This window comes from Notamacropus eugenii, chromosome 1, assembly GCF_028372415.1.
Source record: "Notamacropus eugenii isolate mMacEug1 chromosome 1, mMacEug1.pri_v2, whole genome shotgun sequence".
NCBI classification, from domain to species: domain Eukaryota; kingdom Metazoa; phylum Chordata; class Mammalia; order Diprotodontia; family Macropodidae; genus Notamacropus; species Notamacropus eugenii.
This window is the reverse complement of record NC_092872.1, coordinates 106,370,380-106,385,015: the sequence shown is the minus strand read 5'-3', so window position 1 is coordinate 106,385,015 and position 14,636 is coordinate 106,370,380. Positions and strand designations below refer to the sequence as shown.

Genomic DNA, 14,636 nt, shown 5'->3' with positions numbered 1-14,636 from the left:
TCCGCGCCGCCGAAACAAAGGAGGGAGCCAGGGAGCGGAGGCGGTCGCGCGAGCTCGGGCCCCCGGGGTTCCTCTCGCTCGCGCGCCCGGTTCCGGCGCAGCCAACGGCACCCGGGCGCTGGGAGGAGACGGCGCCTGAGGAGGAGGCGCCGCTAGTGCCGCCGCCGCCGCCGCCGCCGCCTGTGCTCCCGCTGCTGGGCGCGAGCTCCGCCCGGGACCTGCCCCGCCGCACGCGCCCGTCCCGGCCCGGGAGCCGCCGTAGCCGCCGCGCACCCTCCCTCTCCCGCCTGCCCTCCTCCAAGCCGCCGCCGAGGCAGAGCCGGCCGCCCTCTTGGTGTCCTGCAGCTTCTCCTCCCTCCCGTCTGATCGAGGGAGCCCACTTCGTAAGTGAGGAGTTGGGGGGGCGGGGGGGCCGCACCTCGGCTGCTTTGTATTGGCTTTGCCCCTGAGGGTGGGGGAGGGGGCAGTCGGACGGTTATTGGGGGGATGGGATGTACGCCGCCCGAAGAGTGCTTTAAGGCCTTCCTTATTTGGGGCGAGGACGCCGAGGGGACCTGCCCCCCCTCGTTCCCTGGAACGGGCTCGAGCAGTCCGGGCCTAGGGGCGGCCGTGCTGGGCCCGAGCCGGGCCGGGCCGGAAGGGGGGGAGGCCCACCTGCGCGAGGCCTGGGGAGGGGAGGGAGCGAGGCCGCCGAGGAAGCACAAAGGCGGCGGCGTCATCTTGTCGTCGTGGCCCGGGGCCCTGCTTCCCCGGCGTCCTCTTCCCTCCTCCATCGCGGCGGCCTGGTGGTGGCGAGGACGTGGAAACCGCCGCTGCCCCCCCTTGTTAGTCTGTCAGGAAGCGGCGGCGGCGGCGGCGGCTGCCCTGGGCGGGGAGAGAAACAAAGAGAGGAGGAGGAGGAGGACGCGGCTGGACCGCGCGCCCGGGCCCCGCGCGTGTGTGCGCGCGCGTGTTCGTGCGGGTGGGAGCCCCCCTCGGCCGCCCGGGGGGGGCGGGGGCAGGCCCGGAGGAGGCGGCCGAGCCGGGCCGGCTAGGAGTTGGCTGAGCATGACTCAGTGATTCTGTGCGTCGCCAGGCCGTGCGGGTCTTGCGGGAGGCCGGGGGGAGCCCCCCTCCTCTCCGCCTCTGGCCAGGCCACCGGACGGGCCGTCGGCTTTGTTTCACCGAGGGGCGAGTCTCCTCTGGGGGCGGAAGGTGTAGCCCTCCTCCCCTCTTTGTGTGGGTCTGGCCCTCCCTTTTGTTCTAGGTCACTGGGTGTAGGTCGCGAATGCGAGGGCCTTCTTAGGCCGTTTCCCTTAGGAGTCGTGGGACCGAGCTCGGATCTGGAAGCCGGCCGCCCCTCCCGGTGGGCCTCTGGGGACGTGGGTGTTCACCGGAGCTTAGGGGGGGAAGTGAGGGACTCACTTTGTGACCCCCATCCCCAAACGTGTGGGAGTACTGCCCGCTAATTTGGGTTGGGTTTAGCAGTGCCGGCTTAAATTGTAGCTTGTCGTGGTTGGCCCAAAGAACTCCCATCTTCTCTCTTCTGCTCATTTAGGATGAGGTGAGAAGGGAGTTTCCAGGTGGGGTCACTTTCACAGTATTATTGCAGCTTGAAAACGACCCTGAGAAGCGCAGCCTCCGACGCCCCAGTCTGGGGCTGAAGCCGATGGCCTCCCTAGCCCCCGGGGTTCGGGTGCGGGCTCGGCAGCCCCTGGCCCGGTCAGGCCCGGCCCGGGTCCGGGGCGGCCGCGGGTATAAATAGAAGCTGATTTCAGAGGCCTCAGCCTGTCACATTGCAGCCTTGTGACAGGCGGAAGCTGCTGTGCCCACCCATGTGATCGCGCCCCGGGGCCCACGTGACGGGCACGGGGGGCAGCGGGACCGCCCAGACCCCGGCCGGGCTCAGCCTTGCAGCCTGGCGAGTCGGGTGTGGGAGTTGTGGGAGTTCCCGGGCTGTTTCTGTATCCCTGCTCGTTTTAAAGGCCTTAAGTGGTACCGGAGCTGCTCCCGGGTGAGGAGCTGGCGTGCTCGGAGGTTCAGGGCCTGACGTGCGGAGGAGGGGGCTGGCTCGGGACGGCACGCACGGGGCCCCGGGGTAGTCGAAGTTCCTGTAAGGTGCTGGTGGCCGGCTTTCTGGGTAACCAAGTGATGATGAAATGTGTTTGAATGAGTAAGCTCCGGATCCCCGGGTGCGGTTTAAAGGGACGGGGAGTCCGAGGCGGCACGGGCCGCCGGACAGATGTCCTCGATGATCACTGCCCCTTAGCGTGGTTTGCGCTGATCATCCTGCCCGGACGCCCCAGTGTAGACCGCCCCGCAGCCCCCCGCGCCTCTCAGGAGGCTGCAGGTGCGTCCCGAGTTCACAGAAGCGCTCCTTGTTCCGCCCCCCCCCCCCCCCCTCGTTACCCGGCGCTGACAGCTCGCAGGCTTGTGGAAGCCGGGACTTGGGTCAACGTTAGCCCTCCGGTTTCTGTTCTGTCGGGGATGCCGCAGAGCAGTTCTGGACGTAGTGCGAGAGCTGCTTTTAAAGTTGCCAGGGCACGTTCTGTAGCCTTCAGCTTTCCGAAGGTTTCCTCCAGTCGGACTGAGCCAGAATGTTTGCATTTTACACTCTGAAAAGGTTCTCAGTTGTGATTTATTACAGGTTTTTTAAAAGAATTAAAATGTTCCGTAAGCCTGCCGTGCTGCTTTTAAAAATTATTTGCTACTGGCAGTTAGGCTAATACTTTAGAATGACCTGGAAAACTTGCCAGTTTCCACTTTTAAAAATTCTTATAGATCATGTATTTTCTAAATGGGGAATTCTTGCCCAGGGGACGATATAATGAACTTAATTTGTCTCCAATGTGTGGCAGATCAGTTGATCACACCGAGTGCCAGTTCTCAGGTGCCCTTGGAAACACCAGGATTCGGTTGCTATATTGAGTTGTGTCTGGTCCCCTGCGTCAGAGATGAACCACTAGTGAAGGGGACGGATTTCTCTTGCCATAACTTTCCACGTCCCTGCTCCCACAAGCAGCACAGTTCTGCTACCTGCTAGAAGCGTTCCTCAGCAGAACATTGGCTCTGAATTTATCATAATAGCTGGTGTCCTTGGTGGAGTCTAAAAATGGAGAAGGCAAAATTACCAACAAATAGATACTATCCTTTAAGTTCTTGGAGAACTCAATTTGCTCAAGTGAAGAGTACGAGGAGGGATTTCACCAGAAGTAGTTGACCCAGAGATACTTAAGGAGATGCACATGTGTTGTTGCCAGTTACCCGGCTGGGTCAGATTACAAGCACAACCTTATTTAAACTCCATCTGTAACTTTATAAACATCTTTCAAGCTTTAAAAGAAGACCCATTGAGATTTCCTCTGAAACCCATTACATTAGGTTTCTTCTTTTACTCATCCGTATGATTTACTGAGGAGATAATTTCAGTAATGTTTGGGAAATTACTCACATAAAGGAACTAAATGGAATGACAGTAAACAATACCAGACCTCAAAACTTGTGAAAAATCACATTGCTTTGTTTCTCTTCCTGAAAGGATTGTTGATGGATGAGAAGTGATTGAATGGGAATTAATATTTAATAATGAGGGAAAGGTAACTGTATAGTTTTAGAATTTTTCAATATGCCTTGGGTTCAGAAAAGGGATAAAAAGCTCATATTTTCTGCTCTTCTGAAACTCATTATGAATATGGTTACTGCTTCTGTTAAGGATGCTGATGTCATTTGTTTCTAGAAAAAGCAAGATACTGATGACATCATACCAAGTCAGTGATTGATTTTGGTGATATGCCAGTTTCTAATGCATTTTTTTTTCTGGTTTTATTTACAGCCCGGAGAAATGGCTCAGGAGACAAACCAGACCCCAGGGCCCATGCTGTGTAGCACAGGATGTGGCTTTTATGGAAATCCTAGGACAAATGGCATGTGTTCAGTTTGCTACAAAGAACATCTTCAACGGCAGCAGAATAGTGGCAGAATGAGCCCCATGGGTAAGTTTATGCCAAGAAAAAAATACTTGAAGAAGTGGCGGAAAGAACTCTAGAACTAAGTATGTGAGCCAAAGCTGGGAACCTATACTGAAATCTACTGGAATCTGAGGGGAGAAATTTTCTGAACTTAACAAAAGGCAACAGCAAAACACTTGGGAAAATACAGTTCTACAAGCTTGTGTTAAGCACTTTGCAAGGTGCTGGAGATAAAAGACAAAATCCCTGCCCTCAAGGATCTTACTTGGAGGAAAGAGGAGGGAAAGCTGCACGATGATGTAGCTTCTTATTTTTATGTTTGAGAATTTACTCCATGCTTCAAGAATGCTTTGGATGTGTGATTTTAATTTTGTATTTTGTTTGAGCCATCATCCTAGAAATAAGTAGAAGATTCTGCCAGCATAGTAAAGGTGATTAGAAGATCAACATACCTAAAGGTTTTATGTGTGTGTGTTTGTTAATATGGAAATGTCTTTCAGGTTACTTGATAGTAGACTAAATCTTAGAGATCACAAAAAAACAAGAGCTGTAAGGAATATCAAAGGTCATCTAGTCCAACTTGTACCTGAACAGGAAGGCAGCATTCTTGACAAGGGGTCATCTAGCTTCTGCTCTCCGGTGGTGATGGGGAACTCATCTAACCAGGTGGCCCTTTGTATCTTTGGACATCATTGTAGGTTGGAAAATTTTTCCTTCCTTAATTTTTAAGAAGTTTCTCCCAATCTGCTGTTCCTGTTTTTGTTTTATAGGATCAGCTAGTGGTTCCAACAGTCCTACCTCAGACTCTGCATCAGTTCAAAGAGCAGAAGCTAGTTTAAACAACTGTGAAGGTGCTGCTGGCAGCACATCTGAAAAATCAAGGTAAGATTTTGTTTTCTGGTTATTTTTGTGTGTTACGTTAATTACAAAGCATAAACAAGTAACATCATAAATAATTGTGCCTTATTCCTTTTTCCTGACAAGGCAATACTTTAAATGTATCAAGCTGTACAAGCAATTACATATAAAAGGATATATAGTAGATGTTAGAATGAAGAGGTAAGCGTTACAACACACTTCTGTAAAGAAAACACTTTGGAATTAGAATTGGAGATAACTGGAGCCTCTGTACATTTTAAATGCCAAAGGAGGGCAGAATGTCCACAATGCACCTGAGTTATTTAATCAGCTAGACAAGTTTTGGGGGTGTAATCTAATTTTGTGACCTTGGCACATTGTAGTGTTGATGAGCACTACTCATTCAGCCTTTGGTTCAGCTCAAGATAACAGGGAGCACCATCCCAAGGACTGGTGGGCTGAAGACATGAACAAGGCATGATCCCTGTCCACAGTGAGCTTGAGGGCTAGCCGTCAAGAAGAGTCTCAGATGAAGTGCATGAACCGATAAGAACGATTAGCGTTCAGTAAGTTATCATTCAGTAAGTCCCTTATCATGATGGGAGAACAAAGCTAACCAGAGTGCCCTGGTGGAGAGTCTGGCCTGGAACTTTGAAGTACAGTTTTTGTTGCTTGATCTTTAGCACGCACACACACACACACACACACACACATGCACCTTTATTTTAAAGGAGTTGTGACTCTGTTAGTCAAAGATTACAGATGTCCATTTCACAGATTGTTATGCCTACTTTGTAGAAGAACTGACATCTTCCTCTTAGGAAATGAACATGAAAACTAGACTATGTACAAGTATTTCAAAAGTTGAAATTGCTATGAGGACAAAGTAAATACGTGTATTTAAAATGTTAAGCTATTAATTCGTTTAAAAATATTTTTACTGAATTCAAATAGAAATGTGCCTGTGGCCGCTTTGCCTGTAACACAGCAAATGACAGAAATGAGCATTTCAAGAGAGGACAAAATAACCACACCGAAAACAGAGGCAACAGAGCCAGGTATGTAAGAGAAGGTACAAGAAGCGTCTTCCTTCCACTGACAAGTCCTGATATGGAAAACAATACACCTTTTTTGTAACAAAGCATTTAGTAATGTGGAACTTGAAGCAGATGTGAACAGACAAATTTGAGATCTTTAAAGTCAGTCTTTACCAAAAAAATCTACATGTACTAATTTTTGCTAATTAGGTCCTCCAGTGACTCCTTTGGTTAAGGTATTAATAAGTTGCTGTTAGCTTGTGAAGTGATTGAACAGCTGCCCAGTTTCTTAACACAGCTATAAAGTTATTTGTGCATCTTCCCACACAGGAGACACAGTATGTGGTAAATCAGTTAATTTTTTTCTCATGTATGTGCCATAGTAAAACTTTAACTTCAAGATGCTACTAATTTGAAAATTGTGATAATTCAAATTGGCTCTTCCTGATGATTGCCACTGTAATGTCTGAGGAAAAGGAAATTCCTAAACCAGTTAATACAAATATGTCTCTCATGGTAGCAGTTAACTTACTTTAGAATAACCTCAAGGAATTCAGCTTTGTGTATGTAAATATGTGCTGCTAATTTCAAAGTAGTTCTTGCCTGTTTTTCCAAAGTAGGCCCAGCTGGAACACATCTTAAATAATGGCTTAAAGCTTTTGGAGATTCTAGGAACTTAGGAAGATATTTTAGGGTCCTCTTGTGACTGTCTCATTTTTCACTTTTTCTTTGTCCCCTTCCCAAGGAAGATAGTGAGGCTTACTATTTGAAAAAAAGTTTTTAATAAGTTGAAAAAAATTTTCTTATAAAGAAACAATAGAATCTTAATTTTCAGATACACTTTTCATTCAGTAAAAACTTTTCATAAGCACTGAAGAAGATATTGCATGGATAGGTAGTATGCTGTAAGATTTTATTTTAATATTAATTGGAAGAAATATAGATATTCAGATAAACTGCTAAGATACTGTAACAAAGTAAACCTCAGAGGAATTACCTTATTTTGAGGAATCCACCCAAGCAAGAAATCAAATGTAAGGCCTGCTTGGGGAAAGAGGTGACAGAGAATAGGGATTTCAACAGTTGTATAGCAGACTTAGTGTTGGTCTCATTTTCCTTAACTAGGCTTTGTTAGACTGGACTGAGAACCTCTTTGGTTGTTAAAATGTAAATTAAGATGTTACAGGAATTTATCTTCATGGTCTGCTAGACTTTTAGGTAATGGGGGATAAGTTTGGAAAGGATGAGAATACACTGCTTGTTTTCTCAGGATTACCTAATGATCACATCAGTAAAAATTAAATAAACTTAATGACCAATGCAAATATTTTTTAGGAGTATGTCAGAAGCATGTTTCCAAACCAAAAAATGGGATATAAGTATGATAGTATCTCCTTATGGGAAATAAGACTATGCAAAAGCATTTCACATTCATGGGATAGTAACCTTATGCATTTGTCCTAGTTTGGGAATTGTTCTGACATCTGGAGAGAGATTTTCTGAATATCTCTGCTGGAAAAACACAGGGTAGTCTGTGTGTTCTGTATATGGGTCATTTGACCATCCTATAATTTCCTTGCAAATTGCAAATATAAACAGTGTGCAACTTAATTAACAGGAAAATGGCTTAGGTGAAAATTAATGAACCCCTCTTTAGCTATTTACTTATTTATACCATGGCCAAGATTGTAGTTTATATTTACAGAGTTCTTAACCCAGGAAATGCTCTATTTTGCTTTAGACCAGAGAGTTTTCTATATGTTGGAAAAAGTCGGTTTCCTCCTTTTAAGAACTGGCTGAATCTCCCAGCCTTCCTTCCCATCAACACCACCCTCTCCATTCCTCTTGCCCTTCTGATGATGGTGCATTGTTTGTCTGGCAGTTTAATGAAAAGAGTATCTCACAGAGGAGATAAATTTCTGTCATCTGCTTAAGTGGATACTTAGTTTGACCTGGGGAAAGTCACCTGGTTTTACTCCCTCTTAAAAAGAGATTTGGGCTGTGTTACTTCTAAAGGTTCCCTTCAGCTGTAATATCGAGTATACAGTTGAGCCTTCCTTTGATTCCACCAAGTAAATTATTTTGTAATACTTTGCAGGTGATTTTTTTTTTTAATATAAACACATGGAGAGGAATTGTTTTATTTCTTTTTACGCTTATAGGTGTACCAATTTTAGCAAGAGTTAAAGTGTTTTTTTTTACCAAGGACAGTTCAAGAGCACTGAAACTTTTTTTAGGCTTTTTAATAGTTTCATTACTCTTTGATTATAGTATTTAAGAAATGACCCTAAAAAGTTGTTCCCCAGAACCCTTGCAGGTTATCAGTGTCTCTGAATCTGAAGTTTATGCTCTAATGCTGAAAGTATTAATGCTTATAAACCAACCCTTAAACGAAATGGATCAACAAGTCAGACTTGCTGTATTGCCTAGTAAATTGTAAAAGGCTACTAGTAATAACACATTTAGTGTTATAAGTTTTGTGAATATTCTATTAAGGGTTTTATATTGGAAATTTGGTGCTTTAAAATATTAAGTTTACTCTTAAGTTTTGACCGAATTTGATTAATGTTTTTTAGGAGCTCTTCATAAATTTGCTGGTTGTATCTTTTATTTGGCACCTGTTTAAAAGTAGATTTGCAGAGGAGTAAAACCTGATAGTGAAATACATGACTCTCTTTAGTAAAGACATAAATAATATGTCTTATCTCCATAATGCTAAATATCACCAAACATTAATTGTATAAATAATGCTAGTGTGCTTGGAGTAACTTCTGCCGTTAAGACTTTTTAAAAACTGATTGGGCAGAAGAGATTCTTCATTTGTGGGCACAGGATGCATAGGAGTGACTTTGAATACTTGGATTTTTAAAAACTCTGCAAGTGTTCAGATGGTTTGGGAATTTCAAATTGCTTTATTTTTACCAATGCCTACCAGTTTTAAAAAATGATGCTTTTGTTCATCCAAGTGAAAATAATTATGTTCTGCTTAAATTTGTTCTTCATTAGAGTTTATTTGGGTTCTGCTGCTGCTTGTCATCCTATTTAGAAAGTTGATATGATTTAGAAGATGAGAGGGTGATCTGTACAGTACAAAGTCATGTTCTTTTGCAAACTAAATCTGCTTATATCAAAGGTTGCATTGTGTCTTTAAGAGTCCTAACTATTAAGAAATGTTGGTCAAAGAGCTGTTTGGGGGGAGTATTATAGCAGCACTGCTGTACAGAATGAGGGTAGAATGAGAGTCCTTGAGGAATCATTTGAGGGAATATGATCACCAGTTATTTCACAAAGCTGTCAGCCAGTTAACTCTTGTCAAATTTCCATTTCTTGGCTTTATTCTGCAGTTGTCACTCAGCCAAGTCCATCAGTTTCTCAGCCTAGTACTTCTCGAAGTGAAGAAAAAGCCCCAGAATTGCCTAAACCAAAGAAGAACAGATGTTTCATGTGCAGGAAGAAAGTTGGCCTTACAGGTATTGCAACTGTCTTAAACTCATGTATGCCTGAGAGAAATTGAAACAAATTCAAATAATTGAACAGAGAGGTCTTTTTTAACCTTAAAAGGTAAATTGAGCTGCAGGGAAGGATATATCATCTCTTAGATCCTTTTTTCAGCTGTAGAGCTGAAATGTGCCCTACATGCCATAATTCCACTATGGCATAACTAGCAATAAAAACTTTACTCATGTATCTTAAAATTAATTTTTCCCATTTTTTTCTTTTCCTTTGTCCTCAGTCTCCCTGTAAAGGTAAGGAAAAATCACCTGGCAAATCCCAAGGACAAGTTTTTAATATACATGAACAATCTAAGGGCCAATTCTTAATTATTTTTGGTAGGTATAGAGTATTCTTTAGCCATAGTCATAGTCTCTTTCCACCCACACTTGGTTGGTAGGTCTTCTGAATGCTAAAAAGGCTTGTTTTGGAGGTCCACATTTGTGTAGACTGGAATGTTTTTAACCCGTTTGCATAGCATATAGAACTTTGGCCAAGAGTCAGGAAGACAGATGCTATTTATAGTCTACCTCTGATATGTGCTACTTTGTAATCATGAAACATTGAACTTGTTTCCTCATCTATAAAATATTTATTAGAAATAGTTTTTTCATTTGTCTGTTCTGTTGCCCAAAGGAAAATACAGAATTTTTTTTGATGAGTTAAATATAAGGTTAAAAGTTATTTCTATATACCCTAAATAATTTTGACATGACAAACACGTAAGATGAAAATGTATGTATTCCTGAAATGCGAAAGTATTTTTCTTCTATATTGTAGAGGTATTGAACTTTAGTTCCTCTTCTGTAGTTACTAAAAACCTATAAATCACAGTACCTCAGAGCTAAGCTCCCAAGTGACTCTGTTTCCTCTTGTTTTTGTCCAGGGTTTGACTGCCGCTGTGGAAATTTGTTCTGTGGACTTCACCGTTATTCTGACAAGCACAACTGCCCCTATGACTATAAAGCAGAAGCTGCAGCAAAAATCAGGAAAGAGAATCCAGTTGTTGTGGCTGAAAAGATCCAGAGAATATAAACTAAATTACCACTTGTGAAGAGACTGAATTTTGTTTTGTTTCTATTTTACTATATCGTAGGGAACACCAAAGAGCAGACGCACGGCGCTTTCCTTTGGTGTTCTCCAGAGTTTTACTTTAAACATGTCTGTCTTATAATTGACATTTTAGGATGTTTGGGTGTTTGTTACAGGCAGAATTGGATAGATACAGCCCTATAAATGTGTATGCCCTCCCTCTGAATAAAATTGGATGATAACCTGCACCATAAATTGAAATGCACAGATATTGGAAACAAGATTATTTAGTTCACATGTGCCAAACAAATATGTAAAACCTGCATGTTTGCAGCATATCTGCCTTTTGGGAATGTAATCAAGGTATAATAACTTTGGCTAGTGTTATGTGCCTGTATAAAAAAAAAATGGTACACCAGAAAAGACTGGCAGTCTACTCTTACCATAGTTAAACCTTGCCCTGTTAATTTCTACAACTCATTGTTTTGAAGCAGAAAGTAAGCTATACATAAAGGATCGACCTTTCAGTGAAACAAATGTTTTTTGGTGCCATATATAAGCCATGGTCTACTAAATGCTGTGAAAGTAAGACATTGTGACTCAAAGGGTAAAAACATTGAAACAAGTTATATGGGAGTAAATCCACCAAACTGACTCAAAGATTGGATTCTGTCTCTGAAACAGCGTGCCGGCCTGCACCAGAAGAGTTGTCTGCTTTACTCTTGTGTAGCTAAAAATGTTGTGTAGCACAATACTGTAGTAAGGTTTTTTGTTTGTTTACAAGAAGAAATAAACGCTACGTGGTTTTACATACAGCAGCTTTAATCAAATTATGTGCATCTGATGAATCTTACTTTGCAAAAGGTATTTGAACAGTTTGATTTCTTGTGTATATCTTCTGTTGAATGTGTTTTCGGTTCCAGAAAGGTTGTTTAAAGCTTTTCTTTTTAAAACTTAAGTTTTCAGTGTAATTGCACCCTTCTGCATGGAAAAAAAACAAACCCCATAACCAACATGGCTTACGTGGTACTGAGAACCACTCTCAGAGGGCTGCTTTTATCATTTTAATTGTACTTGGGTGTAGGACTATAGTTGTTCTTGGGTGTATTGCATGGGCTGCATTATCTACAGCATTGTACAATAACAACTCTAGAAAAGGCAGTATACTTCACTGATGCTTGTCTGGTAATATAACTTCTGTGTTATAATGGAAGGTTTTTTTGTGATGTATGAAATTTGTGGTTTTTTTACATATAAACGAGTACAGTTTAGACTAGTGTTGTGGTAATGCCTGTTTTCATTTGTAAATAGTTAAGTATGTACACAAGGCGCTACTTTTGACTTTTTAATTGCAGTGTTCAGTCTTAGTTTTTCTTCACTCTTAAGGCATCAGATTTTTGGCTTAAATTTTATGTACTTTAGTTTGAAGTTAGATATGCAAATGTGTACAGATAGTTCATATTTATGTATTGCACATAATCATGCTCCTCAGCATTTATGCTACATTGTATTATGTAAATAATAAAAATCATGTACAGAGGGAATTATTTCCACTCATTCATTGGCTTCTTAGCAATGGGTTACTTTCAGAATTAGAAGCCTTAAAGGGGAAAAAAATTGATCTCTGTATTATATAAGGCATTCATTTATTTCTTCATACTTTTTTTTAGCTATGTATATAGGCCCAGCAGAGCTGTAATGTCACTTTTTTTTTCATCTCAATCCCTGAGGAGGGTTTAGTCTACTGAGAAGTATGACAGATGGAATATAATTTTTAAAACTTGGACTTTTATCAATCAGTATGCCAAGATAGGATTTCTAGGGGACAGATCATTATTTGCGGCTCAAAGAAAAAGGGAAATCTGTGAAGATCGTAACTTCTACCTCACTCTCAACTTAGTCTATATATGGTTATGGTTCTTTCCTCTCCTTTGGGATTTGTCAGGGCAAGACACAAGTGTGCTTAATCTTCCAAAGACGTGCACCACCCGCTATTTTGATCTGTCTTGGGTTTTAGTGTTTTTGTTAAAAGAAGAAAAAAATTCAAACAGCAGATGTGCTGTCCAAAAGGAGAGAAAGGAACAGTGCAATTCCTGAGCCAGCTTTGGCAGCAGCTGTCACATTGGCAAAGGATAACACCACCAACTTGCCCACAGTGGGATTTTAGGGGAGGGAAGGAGTCCGTTCATTTGCTCTGTACTCTAGTGCTTCCTGTAATGTATAATGGGTTGTGGTATCTTTGTTTTGTTTTTTGCTGCTTCGTACTTCTGATGCAGAAGTTTACAAGTAGAAATGGAAACATGCATGTTGGGATGATCTATGTCTGCAAAAATGTGAATGATGTTACAAACTTCAAATCTAGTTAATCATAGTTCTAGAGCATGGGAGAGGGGGGAGTAAATATCCTCTTATGCAAGTACAGGTTTCAATTGATTCCCCTACTCTGCCTCCAGCTGACTGATGCTAGAAAATTCTAACTGATAGCTACTGGTAGAAGAAAGATGTATGGTGAAAAAAAAAGGAATTCTGCAGGAAGATCTTAGAACCCTTGGAGACCATGCAACTTCAATTTTGGGAAGGTCTGTATGATGAAAAGCTACGAGTGCTAGTTATGTAAGAGTTGCTGTTTCTGAGGATTTTTATTTGCTGTGTTTAAAAAAAATGTTTAGTGGCCTATGTAAAGGGCCACTAAATTAGCTATGTTAATTAGTTAAATGAAGTCTCAAGTAAACAAGTTTTCAGTGTTTTAAATACAAAATTAGAGAAAAATCTTTAAAGTCCTAAAAGGCTGGATGCATTATTCTGGGCCTTAGAAATGCAGTGCTTCATAAAATCTGAATGAATTTGAATAACAGTGCATTAAATAAGACCAAGACAAGAAAAAAGTATTGTTAATTTTCGGCTAAGACTTCAAGCATGTGGTGCTTTTATTTTCATCCTGTCTTGGCATATGTAGGTACAGTATCAGACACTAACCTTTTCTCCTCTAGATTTTATTTACAAATACTTTTTATAGACAAAATGGGTCTCAGCTTTCTGTTGAAAGTGATTCTAGCTGTTTTCAAGTAAGCTTTTACCTTAGATGACATCTGTATCTTACCTTAAATGTAGCTCCTGACTAGTTGAGGTAATTTCCAGGCAAAAAGTATAGTGTTACTGTCTATGCTTTTTTTGAAACATGATGGATGTCAGTTTTGTTGGTGCAGGTCACACCTCCAGTGGTGCAAATTGCTACCCATCCGCACCGTTTTGTTGTCCTTGGCCTTCCACAAACTTTCCACAGGGGTCCAGCCAAAGGTGCTAGTGCCGCAGTGAGCTGTCTGGGTTTGGCTACATGCTTGGTCCACAAAAAATACATGGCTTTGCATCTTTATCTTTTATAGCCCTTTCTTTGTGTGAAAGTTATTTATTGATAATAAATGCTAGAGTTGGGGTGTGATGACTGGAGACTTAACCCTGACTAAATCACTAATTTCTTGCCAGGCTCCAACACTTGGGAAATAATTGCTATTCCACATTGGTTGGAGTTTGCAGGATAAAGAACTGGGTAATCCTTGTCCTATCAGGGCAGCTAGTAGGCGATTTACTGACTAGAGAGCCAGACTTGAAGTCAAGACACTGGAGTTCAAACCCTGCTTCACACAGCTATGACCCTGGACAAGACTTTAATTTTTTGACTCCTTATCTGTGAAATGAACTTTCCCCATAAGATTATGAGCATCAAATGAGATAATCCATGTGAGGTGCTTTGTAAAATGTAGTGCAGTCAGTAAACATTTATCAAACACTGTGCCAGGCATGCTGCTAAGTGCTAGGGTTACAAAGAGGCAGGAGTCTGCTTTCAAGGCTCTCACAATAGAATGGGAGAAATAATAAAAATAGCTACATACAAAGGAGCTTTTTACAGGATAAATTAGAGATAAGAGGGAAGACTGCATTAAAGAAGATAGGAAAAGGCTTCTAGAAAACTAGCAGGCAGAGATGAGAGAAAATTCTAGGCATGGAGGACAGCTTATGAAAATGTAGGGGGTTGGGAAATGTGGATTCTTGCGTGAGGAACTGCATGGAGTCCAGTGTTGGTGGATAATAAGGGTTTGTGAGGTGTAAAATGGAAAATGTTCAACAGGGAGGTATATTATGAAGACTTTGAATGTCCAAGTAGAATTTTTTTAATACATATCTAATCCTGTTTTAGACTAATTCTCTATTAGACTGATGTAAGTCACAAGTGTGACAAGATCAGTATGGTCTAGTCTGCTTATGTCTACCA

At 42.2% G+C, this 14,636-nt stretch overlaps 1 protein-coding gene across 6 annotated transcripts; it reads left to right on the top strand.

Moving 5' to 3' along the window:
• The first annotated feature begins 251 nt into the window (after positions 1-251).
• Positions 252-11,910, top strand: ZFAND5 (zinc finger AN1-type containing 5). 6 transcript variants are annotated; one of them, XM_072611631.1, is made up of 6 exons: positions 252-383; positions 3,812-3,971; positions 4,718-4,829; positions 5,760-5,863; positions 9,187-9,312; positions 10,221-11,910. In XM_072611631.1, the coding sequence occupies exons 2-6, from the start codon at positions 3,821-3,823 to the stop codon at positions 10,367-10,369; spliced, it is 642 nt and encodes a 213-aa protein (XP_072467732.1). In that variant the 5' UTR covers positions 252-383; positions 3,812-3,820; the 3' UTR covers positions 10,370-11,910. The 6 variants fall into 6 exon arrangements, with proteins under 6 accessions (XP_072467732.1, XP_072467724.1, XP_072467719.1 ...); XM_072611623.1 differs by lacking the exon at positions 252-383 and adding an exon at positions 505-824 and having other exon boundaries at positions 10,221-11,179; XM_072611618.1 differs by lacking the exon at positions 252-383 and adding an exon at positions 996-1,218 and having other exon boundaries at positions 10,221-11,179.
• Positions 11,911-14,636: the final 2,726 nt, after the last annotated feature.

What these genes read in the sequence shown, in the direction of transcription:
- ZFAND5 (XM_072611631.1), top strand. Translation starts at nt 3,821, where the DNA reads ATGGCTCAGGAGACAAACCAGACCCCAGGGCCCATGCTGTGTAGCACA. An exon ending in TGGCAGAATGAGCCCCATGG is followed by an intron (nt 3,972 to 4,717) that starts GTAAGTTTATGC and finishes TTTGTTTTATAG; the next exon opens with GATCAGCTAGTGGTTCCAAC. An exon ending in GAAGAAAGTTGGCCTTACAG is followed by an intron (nt 9,313 to 10,220) that starts GTATTGCAACTG and finishes GTTTTTGTCCAG; the next exon opens with GGTTTGACTGCCGCTGTGGA.